The following is a 24,637-nucleotide window of genomic DNA, read 5'->3' as shown; positions in this document are numbered from 1 at the left end:
CACCCAGCCCTCTAGCTAATCAAAGCCCTAAATTAGGGGGTTATCATGTATCCTGGCTAGAAGGTCAGGAAGCAACAGGGTGTGTTTAGAGGATAGAGAAGAGACATTTGACTGGAACTTCAAGTATGAGGAGAGAAGTAATCTGAGACAAGGCTGGGGAGGTCATTGGACACCCTCACAATCTTTTTGGATGAACCAGCTCTGGGCAGCACAGAGTCCACAGCTGCCATTAAACCTCAGAAACAGCAGCAACAGCAGCAGCAAAACCATTCCATTTGGCTAAGCAGCAAGTTCTGACTCCTAAGTGACTACCTTAGCAAAACAAGTCTCCAAACTTTGATTGCTTTTTTCCCCCATGAGTATAACATAAATTCCAACTCTTGCCATGCTGTTTCTATCAAGGAATTCATCTGGCTTTGGTTTTGTGGTCTTGGAGGACAGATCAGACGTCCAAAAATTTTTTAATAGGCCTGATTTTCTTTGTTAATGGATCTCTTTGAGATTTTTCCCTCAGAAGCAGGAAGTTAACTCTCTTTTGGCAGGAAAGTTAAGACAAACCCTGGAACAGTGGAATTCCCTATAAAATACACAACTTACTGAAGGGCAAAGGATGTGTGTGATATCATCTAAGCTATAACTCAGAGAGAGGGCTCAGGGTTGTAAAGAAGGTGACCTGAGATGGACTAGGGAGTTCTGGCTCTTCTTCTCACAGGATAGGGAGACCTGAGTTTAAATACTCTCTGGTTCTACTACTTACTACATGTGACTACATACGTGACCTCAGGCACTTAATCACTCACCCTTCTTGGTCCTTAGTTTCTTCATTTGTAACATGAAGGAACTAGGGTAGATGATTTCTAAGCTCCCATCTAATTATGAATCTAATGATCTAAACCAGAGGTGTTAAATATGTGTCCCATGGGCCTCATGTGGCTCATAACACTCCTGAGAGCAGCTAAAATGTATTAGAATGTAATTGGGAAATATTTGAAATAATAGATAAAATATAATACAAAATAGACAACAGTATATTGGTACCACCTCACACTTATCAGGTTGGCTAATATGACAGAAAAGGAAAAATGATAAATGGTGGAGAAGATGTGGGAAAAGTAGGACACTAATGTTGGAATTGTGAAATGATCCAATCATTTTGGAGAACAATTTGGAACTATTCCCAAAGGGATATAAAACTGTGCATACCCTTTGATCCTGCAATACCACTACTAGGTCTGTATCCAAAAGATATCAAAGGAAAAGGGAAAGGACCCGTATATACAAAAATATTTATAGCAGCTCTTTTTGTGGATACCATCAATTGGAGAATGGCTAAACAAGTTGTAGTATATGATTGTAATGGAGTACTACTGTGCTATAAGAAATGTTGAGCAGGCTGATTTCAGAAAAAAATTGGAAAGACTTATATGAACTGATGAAAAGTGAAATGAGAAGAACCAGGAAAATATTGTACACAGTAACAGCAATATTGTATGATGATTAACTGTGAATGACTTAGCTATTCTCAGCAATGCAGTGATCCAAGACAATTCCAAAGGACTAATGATGAAAAATGCTATCCATTTCCAAAGAAAGAGCTGATGCAGATCAAAGAACACTTTTTTTAAGCTTTCATCATTTTTCTTGTTTATTTTTGTCTGTACCTTCTTTTACAAGATGAGTAATATGTAAATATGTTTTGCATGACTGCACATGTATAATCTATATCAAATTGCTTGCCTTCTCAAGTAGAGAGAAGGGAGGGAGAGAGGGAGAGAATTTGGAACTCAAAAATTTTTTAAAAATGTCAAAAATTGTTTTTTTACATGTAATTGGGAAAAATAAAATATTTAATTACAAAAACTAACTCATTGTGCAACCTTGTAGGTATGCTTATGTATGGAGTAATGTCCTCTATTTCTAATTGAGTTTGACACCACTTATCTAGAGCAGTGCCTCTTAACTGAGTTAATAATATGACAAGATAATAAACACAAATTCTTTACTGAGATAGAGCTCCACCTCACTCAGCTTCAAAGCAGAGACAGAAGAGAACAGAAGAGATTGATGGGTCCTAGACTGTGAAAAGGGGGATGGGCAAAGGTATTGTCAATTTAAAAACATTTATAGGTATTAGAGCAAAAGCAAGTTTCATGTTTGCAAACATTTGCCATGAACTGGAAATAGGATCATAAATATTTAGCTGGAAAGGCTATCTAGTCTTACCTCCAAGCCCCCATTTTAAAGATGAAAAAACTGAAACCCAGGAAAGTCAAGATTTGAACTCAGGTCTTATGACTCTAGAGTCAGCACCATCTTCACAGTACCATTCTGCCTCTCCCTGACCATGCCATGCTCCATGAACTAAGGATTGGTGAAAAAATAATGATAAAGAAGACCCTCCTCCTTTCCTAAGGGCAGATGCAGAGCACTAAAGTGCTGCTCATTTTAGTAGAGAGAGGGGGAAATCTTTTGAAATCATTGCATCAATCACTTACCCCAAGACTTATAATGCAAAACACTGATTGTGTCCTCTACTATTCTATTCTCTTCCCTGACCAGGCGTGGTGTGCTCCACCTTCATGAGAGCAACGGAATCCATGACATTGGCATGCCCCAGTGGCAGCTCTCTCTGTGCCTGATGGTGGTAGTCATCATTCTCTTTTTCAGTTTGTGGAAAGGAGTGAAGACATCAGGAAAGGTAATCTCTTCTGCTTAGCGCCAGGAAATCTCTAGAGTTGGAAGCGGCCTTTGAGATTATCTAGTCCTGTATGCTGTGTTTCTCCCTCAGTCAATAGTGGCTTATCTTATTCCAAAGAATATTTTAAAATGAAATGAATCCATGCCGCACTCACAATTCTCATCCTCTGGAATAAGCCTTGGGAGTGGCAGCATGGTAAGGCAGCAACTGTTGCCAGTTACCCTAAGAAGGGCACTGGTCTCTCTCCTGTCTGAGAATGCTCATGGGGAGAGGTAGAATACTCATGCATCTCTGTGATGGCATTTAGGCCCTACTGTTGTATTGCGGTAATTGAAATGTATGCTTTGGAAGGAGAGAGAGCAAGAAAACCAGGAATGAACTGAAACCCTTTTGTAGCAAATTAATGTAACTCTGCACAAGGTGGGGGAACCTGCAACCTTGGGGCCACATGTGTCCTTTTAGGTCCTCAAGTGTGGCCCTTTGACTAAATCCAAACTTTACAGAACAAATCCTCTTAATAAAATGATTTGTTCCGTAAAACTTGGACTCAGTCAAAAAGCTGTACCCAAGGACCTAGAAGGCCACATGTGGCCTTGAAGTTGCAGGTTCCCCACCCTTGTTCTAGGGTGTTGCTTGGGTGGATGGGTATTTGTTTTCTCCTGTTTTGTGTCTCCTAGGGGAAGATGCTTTCCATTGGACTATTCCACATGTTGCTTGCATCTTAAATACAGTATATGCCAATGGGATGTGGCACAGAGTCACAGTTATAAGCAACTATATCCTGGATATCACCTTCTTAGTCTTTCCTTATTCATATACTACTACTACTAATAATAATAATACTAGCATTTTACAGATGAGAGTATTTAGGATAATGGAGGCTAAATTACATGATCAGAATGACACAGTCAATAAGTGTATGAAGCAGGACTTGGGCTCAAGCCCTCCTGACTCCAGGTCCTTGGATATGTTTGTGTCAGAGGTTGCAGGACTCCAACAGAAGTGTAATTCTGATGTAAAACACAAACATATGGTATGTGACCATGTCTCCAAGTTCTCATGCATAAGGGCACTTTAACTTTATTAGGAAAGAATAGACCAGGAGCTTGTGCAGGAGAGACTGTTAGGTGTCTAGTTCTAGTCTTGGAAGATTGCTGCATGTCCTTCCTGAGATTTTTGTTGTTGTTGTTGTTGTTTTTGTTTGTTTTTGGCACAAATAAAATTACTTTACTATTAAGAAAGGAATTCTGGGGTCAGGGCAGGGAAAAGAGTTATAAAAATATTCCTATTCAAATAGCATTTCCCACTAAATAATCTTTTAATCTTGCTGATTTTTTTTCCCCCTCAAGTGGACATTGGGAAAAGACTCTTTGGAAAATGATCTCTTAGCTAAGTTTCTTTATGAAAGAAATGGAACTCTATTAATGATTATCCCATCACCAATAGAATTCCTGGGAAGTGTGAGCATAATTTTCTCTTTAAAATGTCCTCAGGTCTCAAAAGAGAGTCCCCAACAAGAGTGCTCTCTGACACCATTGGACATAGGAGCTGTAATAGATTCAAGAAGATGCCTTGTGCCAGTAGCACTAGCTACTTAGCACTTGTGCTAACTCATGAGGAGCACAGTGTTTAGGAGCTGGGCCATTTGCTTGGTCTGTACCAACTATGCTATTCAGACGAGGCATACTATTGACACCACATGGCTAATCTCCACCAGCTGACAGGGCAGGGGTCCCAGCCTAGCCCAAGGTAATGAGATAGGGGTTTTCTACAACTGGAGGCACCACAACTTTCCTCTGTCTCAGTCTCTAATTATCATTGCAAGCTATCACAGAAAAAGTGGGTATTCTGTTCATTTATTTTGGAGAGGCATCCTGAATGGAACACAGTATTTCCAACAGCAGATTGCCCTGGCCTCAGTGCCAAGGCTCTGAAATGGATTGCAAGTGCTTACACTTCCAGCTTTGGCAAGGACTCAAGATTTGGGAATATTCTTTAAGCCCATAGTTGTTTAGAGAGTAATATGTCTTCACTCATCTAGGACCCTGATTGTGGCTTGAACAATTTGACTAACTTTCCTACATATTTTAGAAATGAGTCCTTTATCAGAAACACTGGCTATAAAAATTGTTTTCCAGCTTTCTGCTTTCTTTCTAATCTTGGTTGCATTGTTGTTGTTGTTGTTGTTTTTTTGTGTGCAAAACCTTTTTAATTTAATGTAATCAAAATTATTCATTTTGCATTTCATAATGTTCTCTATCTCTTGTTTGGTCATAAATTCTTCCCTTCTCCATAGATCTGACAGGTAAACTATTCCTTGCTCTCCTAATCTGCTTATGGTATCATCCCTTATGTCAAAACCATGTATCTGAAATGTTGGTTTATGCCTAGTTTTTGCTATACTATTTTCCAGTTTTCCCAGCAGCTTTTATCAAATAGTGAGATTTTGTCCCAGAAGCTTGATGCATTTAATATTCCTGCCTTCTGCATTGGATTGTGAGGTTTTTATTCCCAAATTCATGGTCAATTTTTGTGTAGGCATCATGTACCACTGAGAAAAAGGTATATTCCTTTCTGTTCCCATTCAATTTGCTTCAGAGGTCTATCATATCTAACTTTTCTAAAATTCTATTCACCTCCTTAATTTCTTTGTTGTTTATTTTGAATTTAGATTTATTCACTTCTGAGAGGGGGAAGTTGAGTTTCCCCACTAGTATAGCTTTGTTGTCTATTTCTTCCTGTAACTCCTTTAACTTCTTCTCTAAGAATTTGGATGCTATGTCACTTGGTACATATATGTTTAGTATTGATATTACTTCATTGTCTGTGGTACTTTTTAGCAAGCTGTGGTTTCCTTCCTTATCTCTTTTAATAAGACCTATTCTTACTTTTGCTTTGTCTGAGATCAGGATTCCTACTTCTGGTTTTTTTTGTTTTTTTTTTTTTTAGCTAGAGCATAATGTATTCTGCTCCAGCCTTTTACCTTTACTCTGTGTGTATCTTTCTGCTTCAAATGTATTTCTTGTAAACAACATATTATAGAATTCTTGTTTTTAATCCATTCTGCTCTCTGCTTCCATTTTATGGGAGAGCTCATACCATTCACATTCACAGCTATGATTACTAAATGTGTATTTCCTTCCATTCTATTCCCCTCCCATTTATACTCTTCTCTCTCCTTTCACCCTTTTCATCCTCACCAGTGTTTTGCTTCTAACCACCACCTCTCTTAATCTGCCCTCCTCTCTATCAGCCCCTCCTTTCCTTTCCATTCCCCTTTCCCCTCCTACTTCCCTATAGGGTAAGATAAATTTCTATACCCAACTGAGTGTGTATGTTATGTGATAAGAGTAAGGTTCCCTTCTTTCCCTCTACTATAATAGGTCTTTTGCACCTCTTCATGTGATGTGATTTACCCTATTCTGCCTTCCCCTTTCCTCTTCTCCCAGTACAATCCTTTATTTCTCCCTTATTTTTTTATATCATTATGTCAAAGTCAACTTATACTAATACCCTCTGTCTATATACACTCCTTCTAACTGCCCTAATCAGAGATACAATTCTCAAGAGTTACAATTATCATCTTCCTGTGTAGGGATGTAAGCAGTTTAATCTTATTGAATAATATTTTTTTTCTTTCCCATTTACCTTTTTATGCTTCTCTTAAGTCTTGTATGTATTTTCTATTTAGCTCTGGTCTTTTTATCAGGAAACTTTGAAAGTCCTTTATTTCATTGAATGTTCATCTTTTCCCCTGAAAGACTATGCTCAATTTTTCTGTGTATTTAATTCTTGGTTGCAATCCAAGGTCCTTTGCCTTCTCAAATATTATATTTCAAGCCATATGATCCTTTAATGTAGAAGTTGCTAAATTCTGTGTAATCCTGACTGTGGCTCCTTGATATTTGAGTTATTTCTTTCTGGCTGCTTGCATTATTTTCTCTTTGACCTGATAATTCTGGAATTTGGCTATGATATTCCTTGGAGTTTTCATTTTGGGATCTTTTCCAGGAGATGATTTGTGGATTCTTTCAATGACTATTTTACCCTCTGGTTCTAGGATATTAGTGCAATTTTCCTTGATAATTTCTTAAAAGATGCTGTCCAGGCTCATTTTTTGATCATACCTTTCAGTAGTCCAATATCTCTCCTGGATCTTTTTTCCAGGACAGTTGTTTTTCTAATGAGGTATTTTATATTTTCTTCTATTTTTCATTCTTTTCATTTTGTTGGACTTATTCTTGATGTCCCATAGAATCATTAACTTCCACTTGCCTAATTCTAATTTTTAATGAATAATTTTCTTCAGTTACCTTTTGTACCCCCTTTTCTATTTGACCAATTCTACTTTTAAAGGAGTTGTTTTCTTCAGTCAATTTTTGTGCTTCGTTTTCTAAGCTGTTGACTCTTTTTTTTTGTAATTCTCCTACATAACTCTCATTTCTTTTCCCAATTTTTTTTCCACCTCTTTACTTGATTTTTAAAATCTTTTTTGAGCTCTTCCAAGAGGCTTTTTGGGCTTAAGACCAATTCATATTCCCCTTTGGGGCTTCACATGTAGGCATTTTGACATTGTTGTCCTCTTCTCAGTTTGTGTTTTGATCTTCCCTGCCATCATATTAGCTTTCTGTGGTCAAGGCTCTTTTTGTTTTTTGCTCATTTTAAAAAAAATTGAACTCTGCTCCTGGAGCACAGAGGGCACTGTCCCAAGCTTCTTGTGTTGGGGACAAGGGGTCTGGTCATTGGCTTTCTGCCTGGGTCCTCAGGTGTTTGTGGATTGCCCATTGTGCTGAGGAGGCCCGTCCTAGTCATACCTGTTGTGCCAGGGTACTGGGGCTGGGAATTTTCCTTCTGAGCTGGGGCTGGAGGCCTCACAGCTGGCCTGCTGTGCCATTAGCCTGCTGAGCCAGGGCCTCGGGTCCTCAGTTACTGATCTGTTCTGTGGCTAAGAGCTGGCTTGCCTGAACACCATATGAACTGGGCTGTGCTCCCCTTTTACCCAAGTAAGACAGACCTTTCTTGAAGTCCTTCTTAGATATCTTAAGCTGGAAATTGTTTCACTCCATCTTTTGGTAGGTTCTTTCACTGTAGAATCCATTTAGAGGCTTGATTTAACATTTCCAAGGGAAACTAGGGAGAGCTCAGGCAACTTCCTGGCTTCTCTCCACCATTGTGGCTCTACCCCCAAACACTGCAGGTGCTCTGCTCAAAGTAATACAAATTTTGATCGCTGAAACCTCACAAGATATCTAGGGGTTTACAGGCTCAATAAACATTTAGAGGCAAAAGAACTCTTTCAGGATGCAGGAAGGACTTGGGATGGAAACCATTTGTCCCACCCTCAATCTCTTTTGTCATTTGTTAGAATTCATTCCATCAAGACCAGGGATCTATTGGAAATTTTTCATGGGACTAGATCTCAGGGCAAAGGCTAGCCTGAAAAGAGGACCTGTAGAGAAGCAGGCAAATATGGAGACAACAAACAGGAGCTGCTTCAGAAACCTTTCAGGGATTTTTCATCAGTGGGCAGTGAGGCCATACACCTCTGGTGTAGTCAGAGTCAATGGTGTGCTAATGAACCTTGGAAATCAAGATTTGCTGACATAGAGTGGCTATCATTTCCTAGGGTGGGTTAATATCCAGTTGTCCCTATCCAACAAACTCAGTCATTATTATGGGAAGAGAAGACAATCAGACTTCACATACTGAGTCAAATTGTTTGGCACTTAAAACCCCCCATGATCTGGTTGAAATTCAGCCTATCTTTCCTCTCAAACTGGACTGTTTGATGTTCCTCTTACGGGAGATACCATCTCCTGCCTCTGTTTATTTGCACAGGCTGTCCTATTATTCTAATGCTTTCCCACCTCTCTGTCTCTTGGGCCTCCTAGTACCCTTTAAGACCCAGCCTTCAAGAGGCATTTCCTGATTCTCTCAGTTGTTAGGATCACACAGTCACTTTCTATAAAATCTCCCACTGCATCCTGGGTCATTGCCAGTTGTTTTGACTTATGTCTTGCCATTGGACTCTGATGATTCTGGAAGAGTGAGGCTGATGACTTTTCACAGCCTTCCTTTACTTAAATCCAATTCACTTGCAAGTCAAGACATCAACCCCATGATGTCATTGATCCTTTTCAAGAACAAAGGACAAACAACAATAACAACAATAACAATTTCTATTGATTCTATTTCTATCTTGTCTATATTGCAAACAAATTGTATCCCACCATGACCCACTTCAAGAGAAAATAAACTCCTTTAGGACAAAGACTCTCAATTTTGTATTTCCAGAGTCTGGATAGCTCCTGGAAAATGAAAGGTACTAAATAAATGCTTATGGAAAGTTTGAATAATAAAACCATCAAAAATACAGTTTTGTCACTTGAGATACAAATAGTAATTCTAGCCAACTTCTAACATAAATTGTTAATCTAAGGAATATTTACTTGTTTTTAAGGAATTTCTAGTATTACCCAATAGAAGTTCTGGAAGACTTAACTAATAATAGCTAGCATTTATATAGCGCTTCAAGGTTTGCAAAGCATTTTATAAGGGTTATTTCCCTTGATCTTCACAGCAACCTTATGAGGCAGGTGCTATTGTTATTCTCATTTTACAGATGAGGACACTAGGGCCAAGAAAATTAAGTGAATTGCTCAAGTTAATACAGTTAACAAGTGTCTGAGACAGGATTAAATCAGATCTTCCCTAATTTTAAGATCACCTCTCTATACTATGGCACCTAGTTGCCTTGATTAATAAAAAAAAAAAAAAAGTAGACTTGTACTTAGGAGCTTTCATTTGGAGACCATAAGTTTGTTAAAGTCTTCTGTTCTAAGTGAAATGAACACCCCCTTCCCTTCTCTACCCTGCTAAGAATTCAAAACAGGCTAGATTAAATGACTACAAATTACAAATGTATGAAATCTGAATTAATGAGGTTGTAAGATTGATGGCATATAGAAACTTCACTCTTTCTGAAGGCCAGGAGGGGTAGCTCAAGGGAAAAGAATCTTAGGATAACAAATTTGAAATCATAAAGGAACTTTGAAACCATGTAGCCCAATGCCTTAATTTTCTAGATGAATAAATTATGGACAAAAGAGTGACTTGCCCAAGGGCAGTCAGTGGTACACTTGATATTTGGACTCAGGTCTCATGACTCCAAATTCAGAGCTCTTTCCACTGAGCCACAAGGCAATCAGAGGGCCTAGGTTTGAACCTTGGTTCTGTTCTTTACTACCTATGTGATGCTGGGCAAACTCATGTACCTTCTTTGGTTCTCAGTTTCCCCATTTATACAATTTTTTTAAAAGGATTGAACTAGGTGATGTCTAAAGTCCCTTTCAGCTCTTAATATATGATTCCATACCACACTTTCTTCTCAATATCTTTCTGACCTGTGCATCTTTTTGTTCCCTTCAAGACCATTGCAGTAGATGGAAACTTTAGGAAGACTAAATATGAAGAGCTTCTGGTCCCTTCCAGCTTGGAGGCTCTGTGATTCTCCCATCTAAGTGGCCCTTTGTGATCCTCTACACTGAGGGATCTAATTTATCATAACTCCTAGGAATAGAACCTGAACTCCTAGTTCTAGGGCCTATCCATCTGCTATGCCTATGAGAGAGGCATTGGCAGGCACAGCTAAAGATCTGAAAGCCATGTGCTCTTTGTTTACAGGAAGTGTGAACAAGGAACACGTGCACATAAGCTGCTTGACAATGGGCTAATACAATCTATGGCAAAGAATTAACATGTCATCACAGGATCATAGATAACTAAATCATATCTCGTGCAGCCAAGGAGAGCTTCCAAGAAATCTTTTTTTTTTTAAATGTCTGAGCTGCATGTCATCAAATGATTATTTTTGAATGTGGGTATGTATGTCTATATGTGAGGGAAAAAATTACACCTTTTCAGGAAAGGGCTGGAATCTTCATGGCTCTTTTCCTTGCTACCTCCCTTTGTAGAGCTGGAGCCCTTGATCATGTCCTTGGCCCACATTCTACATAGACAAGTCTCCCCATGCCTGTTTTCTGGCAGAGATTTAGGGATTTGATTTTGATAATCTGAGTAAGGTGGCATGATCAACTTGGGTTTTTCTTTCGAGCAGCACCCTCTGTTTGTCAGCTGCCAACTCAGTCATTCACATTTATATGTTCAACAAATATCTACTTAAAACAAATTTGCTGTAATGTATTTTGTTTTTACATACCTTCATTTACACACATATGTTTGTGTGTATGTATATATGTATACACACATACATACATACATACGTGTGTATGTATTCCTTACCCATCCAGATTGCTATATCCAGTATGAAAAATAAGGAGAAAGTAAGTAGTTCATTAAAACTAGCCAACACACCAACCAAGTCTAACAATATGTGTATGCAATGTCCTACACCTATCAGCTTCCATTTTTGTAAAGCATAAGAGAAGATATATCTTCTTATCTCTTCTTTTAGACCACTTGTTTACTAGCATTATACATATACATATAATTAAGTAAGTGCATATATTTGTTTTTGGTTTTAGTCTTCCCACTTATATTGTTTTAGTCCTGTATATCATTTTACTGGTTCTGCTTATCTCATTTTGTGCAAGTTCATATAAGTCCATTTCCTTGTGTTCCTTACATTCTTTTCTTTTGGCATATATTCCATTTTATTCCTGTGCACAACATTTTAGCCATTCCCCAATAGATGGGCATTTTCTTTGTTTCTAGCTTCCTTTGATCCTACAGAAAGCACTTCTAAAATTGTTTTCATGGATACAGAGCCATTTTTTTCCTGTTTTTAACTTACTTGTGGGATTTATACCTAGCAGTGGGGTCTCTAGGCTAAAGAGCGTGGACATTTTGGGCTTCTTTCTTGGCATAATTCCAAATTCCTTTCCAGAATGGGTGGACAACAGCTCTACCAACAGTGAATTAATATGTCTGTCTTGCCAAAATCCTGAACTGTTTTGGGGTCCAAGGACCTGGTTCAACAGACATGTATCAAATCTTGTGTATAGAACACTAGGTCCAGGAAGCCACAAAATACAAGCTTAAAGTCAAAGAGGGAGATAAAGTACAAATGCAGATAGAAATAATTTACAACAATATATATACAAATGTATTAAGTATAAGTAAAACAAAGTGCTATGCAAAATTCAAGCACTAATGAGGGTAATAAGGCTATTAAGTTATATTATAAAAGTTCCTTGTTATGCCAGGAAACAAGATTGAGGTCAAATTATAACTATTTCATTTGGATAAATACAAGATTTTATGAGGTCATCCCACTCACTAAATATTCCTATGCTTCAATAAATCTTTGATCTGCCTTCATTGGTAATGTATATACTTTGTTATTCTTGTGCAATTCTTGTCCATGTTCTTCCATAAATCCTAAATAGAGAGTTATTCAATAGAGGAGACATTATTTTAGGTTTTTAATGGTCAGTCAACTAGCATTTATTAAACACCTACTATGTACCTAGCACTGTGCTAAGCACTGGGGATACTCATGAACACCAACACAAATCTTGGGTTTTCAGGTGCCCTAGTCTGTCTGAGTCACGTTTATTTTCTTATACTTTTAGCATATATAGTAGATGAAAGAGTAAAATCTATTTTATTATCAAAGTTTTCTGGTACTAAATGATCCATTACATGACATAGAGATCACAGGGGACCAAATATGTTCTTTTATGCACATTCATACTCTTAATGATATCTCTTTTATCAATTTTGGTGTATGCCATTGTTGGTGATCTACTGTAACTTACTCACACCCATCATGCATCTTTCCATTGCCTTTGGGATGCTCATAACTCAAAATTAAGAAATGCTAAAAGTCCCAAAATTCAAAACCATGGAGACCTACATATTAAATATTTTATTTAAATTTCATGAACCTATTTTTCTCCTCCTACAAGATACTCCCAAAACTACTAGATGAATGGAGAAACAATTAAATAATAAAGTGTGGAGGACTCAAGATAAAGGCATGACCCAGTCCTTCAGGAGGGTGAGAGTTTCCAGCTTGTCCTGATGTTGGGTCATTTAACACTGGCACCTGTTTTCTCCCCTAGGTTGTTTGGATCACAGCCACTTTGCCCTATTTTGTACTTTTTGTGTTGCTGATTCATGGAATTACTCTCCCTGGAGCCTACAATGGAATCACTGCCTACTTGCACATTGATTTCCGAAGACTGAAGGAGGCCACGGTCAGTGTTTGTCTTTCTTTCTTGGACTAGTTTGGTGTCAGACTATCTGGGTTCAAATCCTAACCCTGCTACTTGCTACATGTGTGACCATGAGCAAGCCTGATTCAGTGATCCTATGCCTTCAAGTTTTTTTTTTCATTATACTGTGAATTTTTCTAATGTAAGCGTGAATTTTTCCACATTGTCGTGAAAAGAATGCTCAATTTTGAGTTTTGGTTTGAATCTTGACTATGTTCCTTAATTACTTGGGTGACCTGGACCAAATTATATCACCTCATCTGTAAAATTAGGTAATTGGATTAGATGATCTCTTCTAGCCCTAAATTCTATGATGATAAAAAGAAGACAGCAAATCCACAAACCTTATTCTCCTTACTTATAGGAGGGCACTAGTCATGTGCCCACCTCCACTCTGTGTAATGTCCTATGCCCACCTCATTCTCCTTATTCCAATCCCACATCCTTACCAGCTATGCCTTTGCCTTTGCCTCCTTCCCCAAGTGTCATGCTCTATATTCCTTCAGTCCCTGATTCCTCAACCCCAACTTCTTTACTCTCTGTACTCCTGACCCAAACCACTACCCTCTCCCCTTTTGGTCCTCATTCTGTCTATGATAGGGCATGATGATGGTCAATGTAGGGGAGGCTTGGGACAGCCAAGGTAACTTTGTATACTCTTTCTTTTTCACTCCCTCCCATCCCAGGTTCATAAGGAGAGATCAGGAATGGGCCATATGATCTCTCCCCATAAAGTAGCAGAGAATAGGACAGATTCCCACATATCTGAAGCAGCTAGGGAACTTTAAGAGGAAACAAAGTGAGGAACTAATATTGAGGCAGTTCCTAAGATTTCCTTCTCTTCTAGTATTCTCATCTCATAACAACATCTGCTTCAGCTAAATACCTTGATAATAATCCTTTGTGCTTCTAGAATAGAGGCGATGTTGCATAATGGATGGAATTCAAGATTTGGGTAGAGGAAGCTCTGGTTCAAATCCCACCTCTGACACTTACAAGATGTGTGACCTTAGGCAAGTCATTTAACTTCTATATGCCCTAGGCTACTACATTGGACTTTTGGGAGAAAGAATTAGCTAGGTGCACCATTTCTATAAAGTTGTATTTTTTCCAGAGTACTTTTATACATATTGCTATTATAGTGCACCAGAAAAAAATATCGATTCTAGAGTCAGAAAATTTGGGTTCAACTATCACCTTTGATTCTAGCTATGTTACCTTAGGCAAGTCACTCAACCACTCTGTAGGATTCAGGCAACTGTTTGTAAATTATGGTAGAGGTCTCTGTGAGCAAAATTTCTAGAGTGTTACATTTTTTCCAGAGTATTTTCATTCATGTTGTTATTTTAGTACAGTAGAAAGAATATTGATACTCGAGTCAGAACACTTGTGTTCAAATCTTGTCTCTGGTACCTGTGTGACTTTGGGCAAGTCACTTAATGTCCCTTGGCTTCAGTTTCTTCATATGAAAAAATGTTGGGGTCAGACTAGATGCACTCTGAGGTCTCTCTTCTCTCTAGATTTGTACTCCTCTTTTGCTCCTCATGAGAAGAATTTGAAGTAGATAATACAGGAATCATTGTCCTTTTCTTGAAGCCATGGAACTGAGACAGTAAGGGATTAAGTAACTTGTTCAGGATCCTGTAGTGTCTTCATGACAGAGCTAAGGACTGGAAATAAAATGTAGGTCTCTGTGCAAACTGGTCCAGTCAGTGCATGACAATATTTTCAGCTCCTAGATGGGCACCATGATAATAGTACCATTATATATTTCTCTAGTTCTGTAATGTTTACAAAGGGCTGTAATGTTTACAAAATGCCTTCCTAATAACTCTGTGAGGTAGGTGGTGTAAGTATAATTATCCTCTTTTACAGGTGAGAAAAGTAAGACTCCAAATGGGGAAATGACTTGCCCCTAGTTACATCATTAATAAATGTCAAAGTCTAGCATTCAAAACCAGGTTTTCCAATTCCAAAACCAAATTTTTTTTGCACACTGGCAATATGCTGCTAGCAAATACCTCTGACTTGGTAGGAAAAGAAACCTTTTATATGAAGAGATAGAAGTTTATTTAGGGCTACTGGTCAGCAAAAAAAGGGAAAAAAAGAAAGAGTTTAATTTTGTTGAAAGACAAAGAATGTAATCATGGTACCAGTGCAACAGTTGCTCACATCTGCTTAGAAATATCATTGCAGCCTCTCTTCCCTTTTACATCAGCTAAGTGTCTGTTCCTTCATGGTCAAGGAAGAGGAAGATAGATTTATGGGTGCCCTTGTTTTGTCTACACAGGTGTGGATTGATGCAGCTACTCAGATATTCTACTCATTAGGAGCTGGATTTGGAGTTTTAATTGCATTTGCCAGTTACAACAAGTTTGACAACAACTGTTACAGGTGAGAATCTGCTTTGTGATTGGGTGAATTTTCTTTTTTCTGCTTAGTTGATGGGTAATATGGGTATTCCTCAGTTGAATTCATCCTTAACTCAGAACCTTCCCAGAATAGATACAAGGCGGAGAGGCAAAAAAAAAAAAAAAAAGGAGTATTCAAAGATTCCAGCTTCCTAGATGTCCTTTTGTGTCATGTGGGTAGAGGCAGAGCAGAGATCATCAGGTAGATGCCAGAAAAAGGGAGATCCAGATTATATAACAATGATCAGTTATTAAGCATAAGGTAGGTAGTACAAGTATTATCACCATTTACAGATGAGGAAACATACTCAGAAGTTAAATTACTCACATAGCTAGTAAGAATCACAGCTGGGACTTGAACCAGGTCTTTTCTGACTCTAAGTTCAAACTACTTTCTGCTATGTCATGTTCTGACTTTTTACTTTTTATACAGGTCAAGAGTGTTCAAAAGCTGTGTGGAGGTCAAGGAATATGAAGACAAATAAAAGGCCAATAGATTTTATAATCAGGATGTCCCTGATGGGTTTGAAGGAGAGAGTAGTTTTAAGTAGAATGTCAAAGGCAAAAGCAAGATTGCAAGGGGTTGAAGAGACAGTGGAAGCCTTTTTTCCCTAGAAATTTGAAAGTGAAGGGCTGATGGAGGAAGGATGGAGGATGTTGGCAATAGAATGCCAGTTAGAAGGTATTTTTGTTGTGGCCTAGGGAGACCTAATTATCTATAAGCAGGTGAAGGAGGAGATACTGATGATGAGTGAGAGAAGGGTTGACTAAGGGAGCAAGGTCTTAGAGAAAGCAATGGGATCAAGGGCACAGGGGGAAGAATTGACCTTCAAGAGAAGTAGAACTACATCTTCTTTTTCTGACCCAAAAGAATGGGTAATGAAGCTGAGAAGGTTTGAAGAATGAAGAAGGGAATTCATGTCAGATGTCCTCAGTCTTCTTAGAGATGTAGGAGTTGAGATAATTTGATGTAAATGAGTATGGTTGGTGGGGGAAAGGGGAAGTGTAGTGAGTGTGTAAAAGAAGAAAAGGTTTTCTGGTAAGACGGGGAGTGAGGCAGGGAGTTGTAACACACATCTTAGAATATGCTAAGTGCAAAATCAAGTCCCAAAGCATGAGGAAAAACTTGAAAATGGACAGAACAAATCAAGTAGGATTAATTTTGAGGGCTGGACCTATGATTTCCTCAAGGTAAGGAGCTCAGGGTAAGGAACTGCCTCTACCAATGAAGATGGGCACCTTCCCAACAGCCTATTTGCCACTCATATAGCTAGTATGTGTCAGAGGCAGGATTTGAACCCAAGGATCTATGGATTTCATGGTTAGCTAGCTCTCATATCATACTGACTCTTAAGATGAAATTTAATAGGGACAAATGTAAAATTCTTCCCCTAGGTCCAAAATTTCAACTTTGTTGAATGGAGGAAGCATGACTAACCAACAATCATACAAAAAGGTCTGAATGTTTCAGTGATGTGTGAGCATTCAACATATGTCAAAAGTATAACAAGGAAGCCAAAAAAGTTCATGGTATGAGGGGAGGCTGCATTAAGAGAGGTGTCAGGAGCACAATGTTTGGTCTGTGCATTACCACATTTTGAAAAAGACATAGATAAGTTTGAGCAGGTCCAGAGGAGGACAACCAGCATGGTGAAAGACTGGACCCAATGCCATGCAAAGATCACTTGTGAAGGAATCAGGGGTTTGTAGCCTTGAGAAGACTTAGGAGGGAAGAAAATAGCAGTTTTAAAATATTTGAACTATCATTTTTAAGAGTAAAGAGTATGTTTTCTTCTGCTTGACCCTAGAAGAAAAGATTAGAAACAATCAGTAGAAGCTGCAAGGAGACTAATTTAGGCTTTAGGTAATGACAAACTTCCTAACATTTAGAGTTACCACAAATGAAGTGAAATGTCTTAGAATATAATGTTCTCTTCATCATTAAAGATCTTCAAGTGAAGGCTCTTGGGCATGTTGTAGAAGGGATTCTCAGATATGACCTGGACTAGATGGCCTACAAGCTCAACTAGTTCTATGATTCTGGGATCAGTCAAGGAGTCCAAGGAAGGCTTCTTGAAGGAGGTTGTGCCTGAATTGGGCCTTGGAGGAAGTAATTCATTGGATGTCCTTATCAAAGGTGTCCAGAACTCAGGCCAGCAAGACAAAAGAGCCAATAGAAGGCACCAACAATCAAAATGCAATGACCCCAACAGCAAAGCAAGGTTCTAGATTTTCTTGGGCCTTTATATATACTTTATTCCAGGTTAGACACTTGTGCTAGGTTATGAGTATCTTTGAGCCTATAGATAAGGACAGGTAAATGAATGTGTTTTATGTGTTGGGCAGGCAGCTCTGGAAATGGGAGATTCCTGAACTGCCGGATCAGCTTGATTTATGGTGATTTTTCCCAGCACAGTAAACTTCTTGAGTTCACCAACAGGTCGCGGTAGATAATATTGGAAGAATCACCAGAGAAGAATTCAGCTAATGAATAACATCCTTCTTTCCATTCATTGCAAACTTTAACAGTCTTCTTCTTTTACCCCAGAGATGCTCTGCTAACTAGCACCATCAACTGTGTCACAAGTTTCATTTCTGGATTTGCCATCTTCTCCATATTGGGCTACATGGCTCATGAACACAAGGTCAAGATTGAAGATGTGGCAACAGAAGGTAGGGAGGCTCAGTCTCAACTATTTAAAACTAAAGCTTTATAATCTAGATCTATTCCTAATAAAGATGGGGGGGGAGGCATAGAGAATAGAAAGTCTGCACCTGTGATTTAATTGCTAATGAGAAATTCTTGTGTGGAAACTCCCTCCAGATTGAAAATTAACAACATACTATAACTTAGAACAGGGGTGTGGAACTTGTGGCCTCAAGTCCACAAGTGGCCCTCTTGGTTCTCAGGTGTGGTCCTTTGACTGAGTACAAACTTCACAGAACAAATCCCTAAGGGATTATATTTGCTAATATTTGTTAATACAAATATTATTATTATTTGTTCTGTGAAATTTGGATTCTGTCAAAGGGCCACACTTGAGGACCAAGAGGGCCACATGTGGACTCGAGGCCACAGGTTCCCCATCCCTGACTTAGAATATTAGAAGGATGCCTGGGGTACTGAGGAGTTAAGTGATTTGCCCATGGTCACTTCACTAGCATGTGTCAGAAGCATGAACCCAGGGCTTCCTGACCTTCTGTATAATGGTACATGTATAACCTATATCAAATTGCTTGCTGTCTTAGGAAGGGAGGAGAGAATTTAGAACTCCAAATTTAAAAATAAATGTTAAAAATGTTTTTTACATGTAATTGGAAAAAAATCACAAAAAGATCCTGTATGTACTTTGATATACTGCGTCTCATTTTATTTTGTCAACAAATTTGTTCTATGAAGTTTGGATTCAGTCAAAGGGTTGCACTTGAGGACCTAGGAGGCCACATGTGGTCTCAAGGCTGCATGTTTCCCACTCCTGGCTTAGTAGATTTGTCCAAGGGAGCTGCCTGAGACATACAAATGTTAATAACTAAGGTCTCACATCCAGTTAAGTATTAGAAGCATGATTTGAACCATTCCTGACTCCAAATCCAGCCCTATCCAGGACTCTATGTTGCCTCTTGGCTCTGAAATACCACCATGAATTTAATAAATAGCTATTCTCATAGTGTGTAAATGTTTAGAAAGCATCTTCTTCACAATACCTCTGTGAGATAGTTAATACAAATATTATTATTATTCCCATTTTACAGATTAAAAAACCTAAATTTTAGAGGTTATAGTGACTTTCACTTAACAGGCATTTATTTAGTATTTACTACATACCAGGCAATGGAGATAAAGAGGTAAAAATAAAACAATCCTCACAACATTCCTGTAAACAGGAACTTGCATTCTGTTGGGAAAAACAATGTGTTCACATGCAAATAAATGCAAAAATGTATACAAAATTGTTTCAGGAGGCACTAACAACAATAGGAAAGGCCTCATGGAGAAATGGAGCACTTGAGCTGAGCTTTGAAGGAAGTTACAAATTCAAAGGGGTGGGAGTTGCAAAGCCCTTAGGCCTCAAATTCAGATCAGCCTCAACTATTTTACCTCTCTAAGAAATCGTTTTTCAACCTACAAGTAGGTCACTGAGAGATAGAAATTTGTTAGCTATTATCAACCCTCAAATTTGAAATTTCTTCTTAAACCAGGAGTATAGTGGCAAGGACATGTTTGTTAACTGACTGTTGACTGAGATGTTCTCGTAGGAAAATTCAGGAATGTCTGTGACCAAGTTTTAGTCTATGTGATTCAAATATTTTTTGCAAGGGAGCTCAGGGGAGGAAGGTATTGCAGGGAAAAGTCAGAGAAGTCTTTACAGAGGAGGTGAACTATGATCTGGGCCATTAAGGATGAGTATTGTTTGACTGGAAGAGAGAAAGGAGGATGAGATGGAGAAAATAGCATGGAACAAGTCGAGTGGAGAACCCTCACATTCTGCCTCTGATTCAATGGTGTCACCTATTCCAAGCCACAGTCTGGAGTCTTCAGCTGAGGCCAGAGCTGTCTAAGCTCCAAGAATGTTGTTAGTGTCAAGGAAGATCATTTGGAGAGGACTTCTCCCCCTAGGATAGCATCTCAGAACCTAAGTCTTCAGTGTGCAGTGGTACCAATCATGAGAACTGACAGGATGTGTTACTTCTCTGTCTTTCAGGTGCTGGTTTGGTTTTTATCCTTTATCCAGAAGCCATCTCTACCTTGTCAGGATCCACTTTCTGGGCCATAGTATTCTTCATCATGCTGTTGGCCCTGGGTATCGATAGCTCGGTGTGTGTTCCCCAGTCTACTCTCTTCCTCCAGGTCTCCTCAGGGCAGGAGTGCTCCCTCAGTTCCAGGGTATAAGGGCTTCCAAACCTGAGTCAGATCAGCATGCATAGCCTAGGACCCTTGGGACTGAGCAGGGATTGTGGGCTAATATCAGAAAATCCAGACCAACAAATGCATCTGAATGGAATGTTAGAGCTGCAGTGGCCTTAGATCAAGAATCTCAAATATGGAAGAGAACTTGGAGCACAGAATGTCAGAATTGGAAGAGATCTTGGAAAACAGAATCTCAGAGTTGGAATGGTTCTTCGTACATGAAATGCCAGAGCTGGAAGGCACTCTAGAATCTATCTAGTGCAACCCCCTCATTTTACATAGAAGGAAATTGGGGCCCAGGAAAGTTGAATAAATCACCCTTAATTTTCTCATTTGTCAAATGGGGATAATAATATATGGTCTAACCACTCCATGCTGGGGGTAATCAGCTTTGAAGAGCTTTTAAAATATAAGATAATAAATGTGGAATGACTATAAAACATAACCCCTTCCTCCCCCTTACATGTGCACAGAACTTTAGGGTCACCAAAGTACTTTTATTGGTGTGATCTTATTCAATCTCTACAATAACCTGACAGCTGGGAGGACAGTTAGGAGGGCATTTAGGAGGGCAGGGGTTATGCTTACTATTCAACAGAGGAGGAAACTGAATCTCACAGAGATTGAATGACTTGACCCCAATCACATGGGAAGTTATCAACAGAGAAAAGGCTGGAGCTAAATCCCCTGGCTCCTTCCTTTTCTAATGTGCTTTCAATTATACCAGACTGTCTCTTAAAATGAATTCAAAATATGGCTTATCTATAGCTGACAAAGGTGTTTGTGTGAGGGGACACCTTTAGAATTTTACAGTATATGGGCTGTGGTGTTTGGTTGGCATCAGTCTTATGTCTGGATCTCAAACAAATAGGGGTACTTTACATCTCACATCCATTTAGAATGCCTTGGGGTAACATGTTCCTGTCCTCTACATGATATATTTTGAAAGGCAGACAAAGTTTTCCCTTTCCTGACCAAAAATATTCGCTTTTCTGGCTTTCTATGGCTTTCTATGGTTCCTAGAATGATGATTGTTTAAGTTACTGCTTTAGGTTAAAGTATGGCCTCCTGAAGACCTCTTTGAAAATGTAAAAATGTAACATGTTACAGAAGTACAAGGTATAACATGTTAAGTGATTAGTATGCGTTATAAGATTATCAGTTCTTTGGTAGAGGGCAGAGTCCTGAGGAGATGGGACTCAGGGAACACTTAATTACACAAGCTCATGCATGTACACATCTACACATAGTGGTTAATTTAGTGATTTAGATGGGAACAGAAGAGAAGAGCGATACAAAAATGAGGAGTGGGGGGAGAGACTCGCGAGTAGAATTATTAGAGGCCTGCTCATGAGTGAAGACATGTCTCATATACCCATTTAGTGGAGCTTTGCCATTTTTCTAAGAGGGATCCATGCAGGTCCTTGGATACTATGTTTCTTAGTACTGGCTGTTTTCTGAGAGAGCTGCTCTGCCTCAGCTCGCCCCTTCCTGTCCTCTGTCTCCATTGTTGTGTCCTTCATCATGCTGTTGGCTCTGGGCATCTGCGGCACCTTGGTTCATAGCAGAAGAGGATTCTGAGCCTGCTGTGGTTCTCTCTAGATGGGAGGCATGGAGGCTGTCATCACTGGCCTTGCAGATGATTTCCAGATCCTGAAGCGGCATAGAAAGCTTTTCACATTTGCTGTCACCTTTGGCACCTTCCTGCTGGCTCTGTTTTGTATCACTAAGGTGAGTCATTGACTAGGGCAGGTATTAGGGAGAAGAATCAGGTTTTTGTCAACCACTGCTTGTGGTTGAATCTGTTAGTGGGGCCGTGGAAGAGCCCTGATCTTGGAGCCATCAGTCTTGAGCTTAAGACTCAACTCCACCATTCTAGTTGCGTGACCTTGGGCAAGTGATTTCTCTGGTCTGGACCTCAGTTTCTTCATTTGCCAAATAAAGATCATAATTCCTGCCTTGGAGCATTGTTGTGAAGATTAGATGATAGGATGGATTTGGGAACAGTGTGTAAAGCATAGAGCATTCATAGATTAAGAACAAGGGACCTTAGGGTCCATCTAGTCCAACCACCTCATTTTACAGATGAGGAACTGAGGCCCAGAAAAAGTAAGTGACTCGCCCAAGGTCATGCAGAGAGTGACCGAATATATATGCACATGGGCATGTATAATACTGTGATATCAGTATTACTATGACCTTTTTGGATAATCACTTTGTCAGAAACATGTTCTAGGGAACATAGAAAATGCACATACCTAAGAACTATTCATGGAAATGAGACTGTCACTGTCTGCCCTTTCCCTATGGCCTGATCTCCTAGTGAGCTGAAGTCAACTTTGAGAAAGATTTACCACTCAGGTCCTCTCCATTTAGCTTCCAAGCTTTATTTCTTTCCTTACAATTATCTGTGACTCTTTCCTTTCTCCATATCTGGTTGGTTGCCAAGTCCCATTAACTCTACAAACACTCCTAGCACTATTCTGTTCTGTGTACTTAGAAGCTACCTTCTTCTATTAAGCCCTCATCACTTTTCACTTGGACTGACTATTATGATAGAGCCTTTAACTATTCTCCAACCCCCTCTCTTTACTAATTCATTCTCCATATAGCTGCCAAAATCACCTCCCTGAGGCATAAGTTGCATTACTCCCTTGCTCAATAATGTTCAGTGACTCCCTATTGCCTTGAGGATAAAATACAAAATCCTTAACCTGGCATTTAAAGATCTTCATAATCTGGTTCCCACCTACCTTTCTAGACCTATTTAATTTTACTCCTCTTCATATACCCCACATTCTAGTTCAGCTAGACCACTGGCGTCCTCCAAACTTGATATGCTATCTTCTATCTCCATTCATTGTTACAGGCTGTCTCCCATGCCTTGGATGTTCTTCCATGTTTTCTCCACCTTTCAGACTCTTTTTCATCCTTAAAGATTCTGCTCAAGAATGATCTCCATGATGCCTTTTTTATCTCCCTGGATAAAGAGGGTCTTTCCCTCCTCATTTTTTTTTCCTAAAGTACACTGCATAGATCTTCTTGTCCCCACCATATACAATATTATCCCATACTTAATCTATTTCCATATCATATCCTTCCTTGTTAGATGATAAGTAATTTAAGGGAAGACAGTATTTCATATTTGGGTACTTGTAGTACTTACCTGACTCCAACCCCATAGAACATAAACTCCTTAAGAGCCAGGACTATGCCATTGTTTTAAACGATGTGACTCCAGCAATGTCTTCTGCACACAGTTGGAACTTAGGAAATGTTTGTTGAATTTACATTCAACATGGAAGTGAATGTAATTTTTTTTTTAATTCTGTGCTCCAGGGGGGAATTTATGTGTTGACATTGCTGGATACATTTGCTGCAGGGACCTCCATCTTGTTTGCTGTTTTAATGGAAGCCATTGGTGTTTCATGGTTCTATGGTAAGTGTTTTTGTTTTTGTTTTTATTTTCCCTAGGGGTCTTAGAGAAGTGACTTATCTCTATAACAGCCTGGCATATAGTATTTATGCAGCGCTTAATATCCAAAGTGGTGAATTATAATTGTGTGATCCTCCTAATTTATAGGAATAGTTCTAGATTATCCGTTTAATGTATCAACCATGAATGTCTTAACTTGGGCTCACTTCACACTCCTGGGGAATTTGTCTCTGACACAAGGTGGTGTGTGTGTGTGTGTGTGTAGGAACATCTCATAGGAACAAAGATCTAAAGCTGGAAGAGACCTCATAGTACATGTAGTCCAAAGCCTTCATTTTATAGAGTAGGAAACAGAGGCCCAGAGAGGTTTAGTTATTGGCCCAAAGTTATAACATAATAAATAACAGAGCTGGGATTTGAACATTTGACTTCAAATCCCCTTTCCTCTGTAAAAAAGCATCAGTCTTAAGATTAACTTTATTAGGAAAAGGAAATTGATGCTCAAAGGATCATATAATTCAAATGATCACAAAATACCTTATTTATTGAATTATTCACTCTTCTGATTTATCCAGAATTTACACTTTTCTATTTCTGCCAATAGTCAGGAGTTGATTCTGCAGGTATATAGAAAAATAATACCAGATGCCCTTTAAGAAACAAAATTGCTCTCTAACCCTTTTACCTCAGGGTTGGTCAGCATTATATTTGACTTTATAATTTTTCTTCACCAAGAGTGGCAGTAATTAGTTTAATTCCATTAATGTTTGGGGAATCACTTGGTGCTGAAACTAGGGCAGGTTAAGAGTAGCCCTTTTGTTCTCAATGGCATTTGGACGTCTTTTCCAATGTGTGTGATTTATCTTGGACAAAGGCCTTCTGCTTGACTAATGTATTTTGTGTGTGTGTGTGTGTGTGTGTGTGTGTGTGTGTGTGTGTGTGTGT

General features: G+C 39.0%; 1 protein-coding gene across 1 annotated transcript in view; it reads left to right on the top strand.

The window, feature by feature from the left end:
• Nucleotides 1-24,637, top strand: part of SLC6A2 (solute carrier family 6 member 2) — a 63,610-nt gene that overhangs the window by 27,379 nt on the left and 11,594 nt on the right. The window contains exons 4-10 of the mRNA XM_027869788.1: nucleotides 2,560-2,698; nucleotides 12,784-12,918; nucleotides 15,227-15,330; nucleotides 17,896-18,020; nucleotides 20,051-20,163; nucleotides 21,859-21,987; nucleotides 23,596-23,695. Of these exons, the coding sequence (XP_027725589.1) occupies nucleotides 2,560-2,698; nucleotides 12,784-12,918; nucleotides 15,227-15,330; nucleotides 17,896-18,020; nucleotides 20,051-20,163; nucleotides 21,859-21,987; nucleotides 23,596-23,695 (845 nt within the window). The remainder of the gene's footprint in view (nucleotides 1-2,559; nucleotides 2,699-12,783; nucleotides 12,919-15,226; nucleotides 15,331-17,895; nucleotides 18,021-20,050; nucleotides 20,164-21,858; nucleotides 21,988-23,595; nucleotides 23,696-24,637) is intronic.

This window comes from Vombatus ursinus, unplaced genomic scaffold (assembly GCF_900497805.2).
Source record: "Vombatus ursinus unplaced genomic scaffold, bare-nosed wombat genome assembly UNPS02014793.1, whole genome shotgun sequence".
In the NCBI taxonomy this organism is placed as follows: Eukaryota; Metazoa; Chordata; class Mammalia; order Diprotodontia; family Vombatidae; genus Vombatus; species Vombatus ursinus.
The sequence above is the reverse complement of the archived record's forward strand: the minus strand, read 5'-3'. Positions and strand labels throughout refer to the sequence as shown.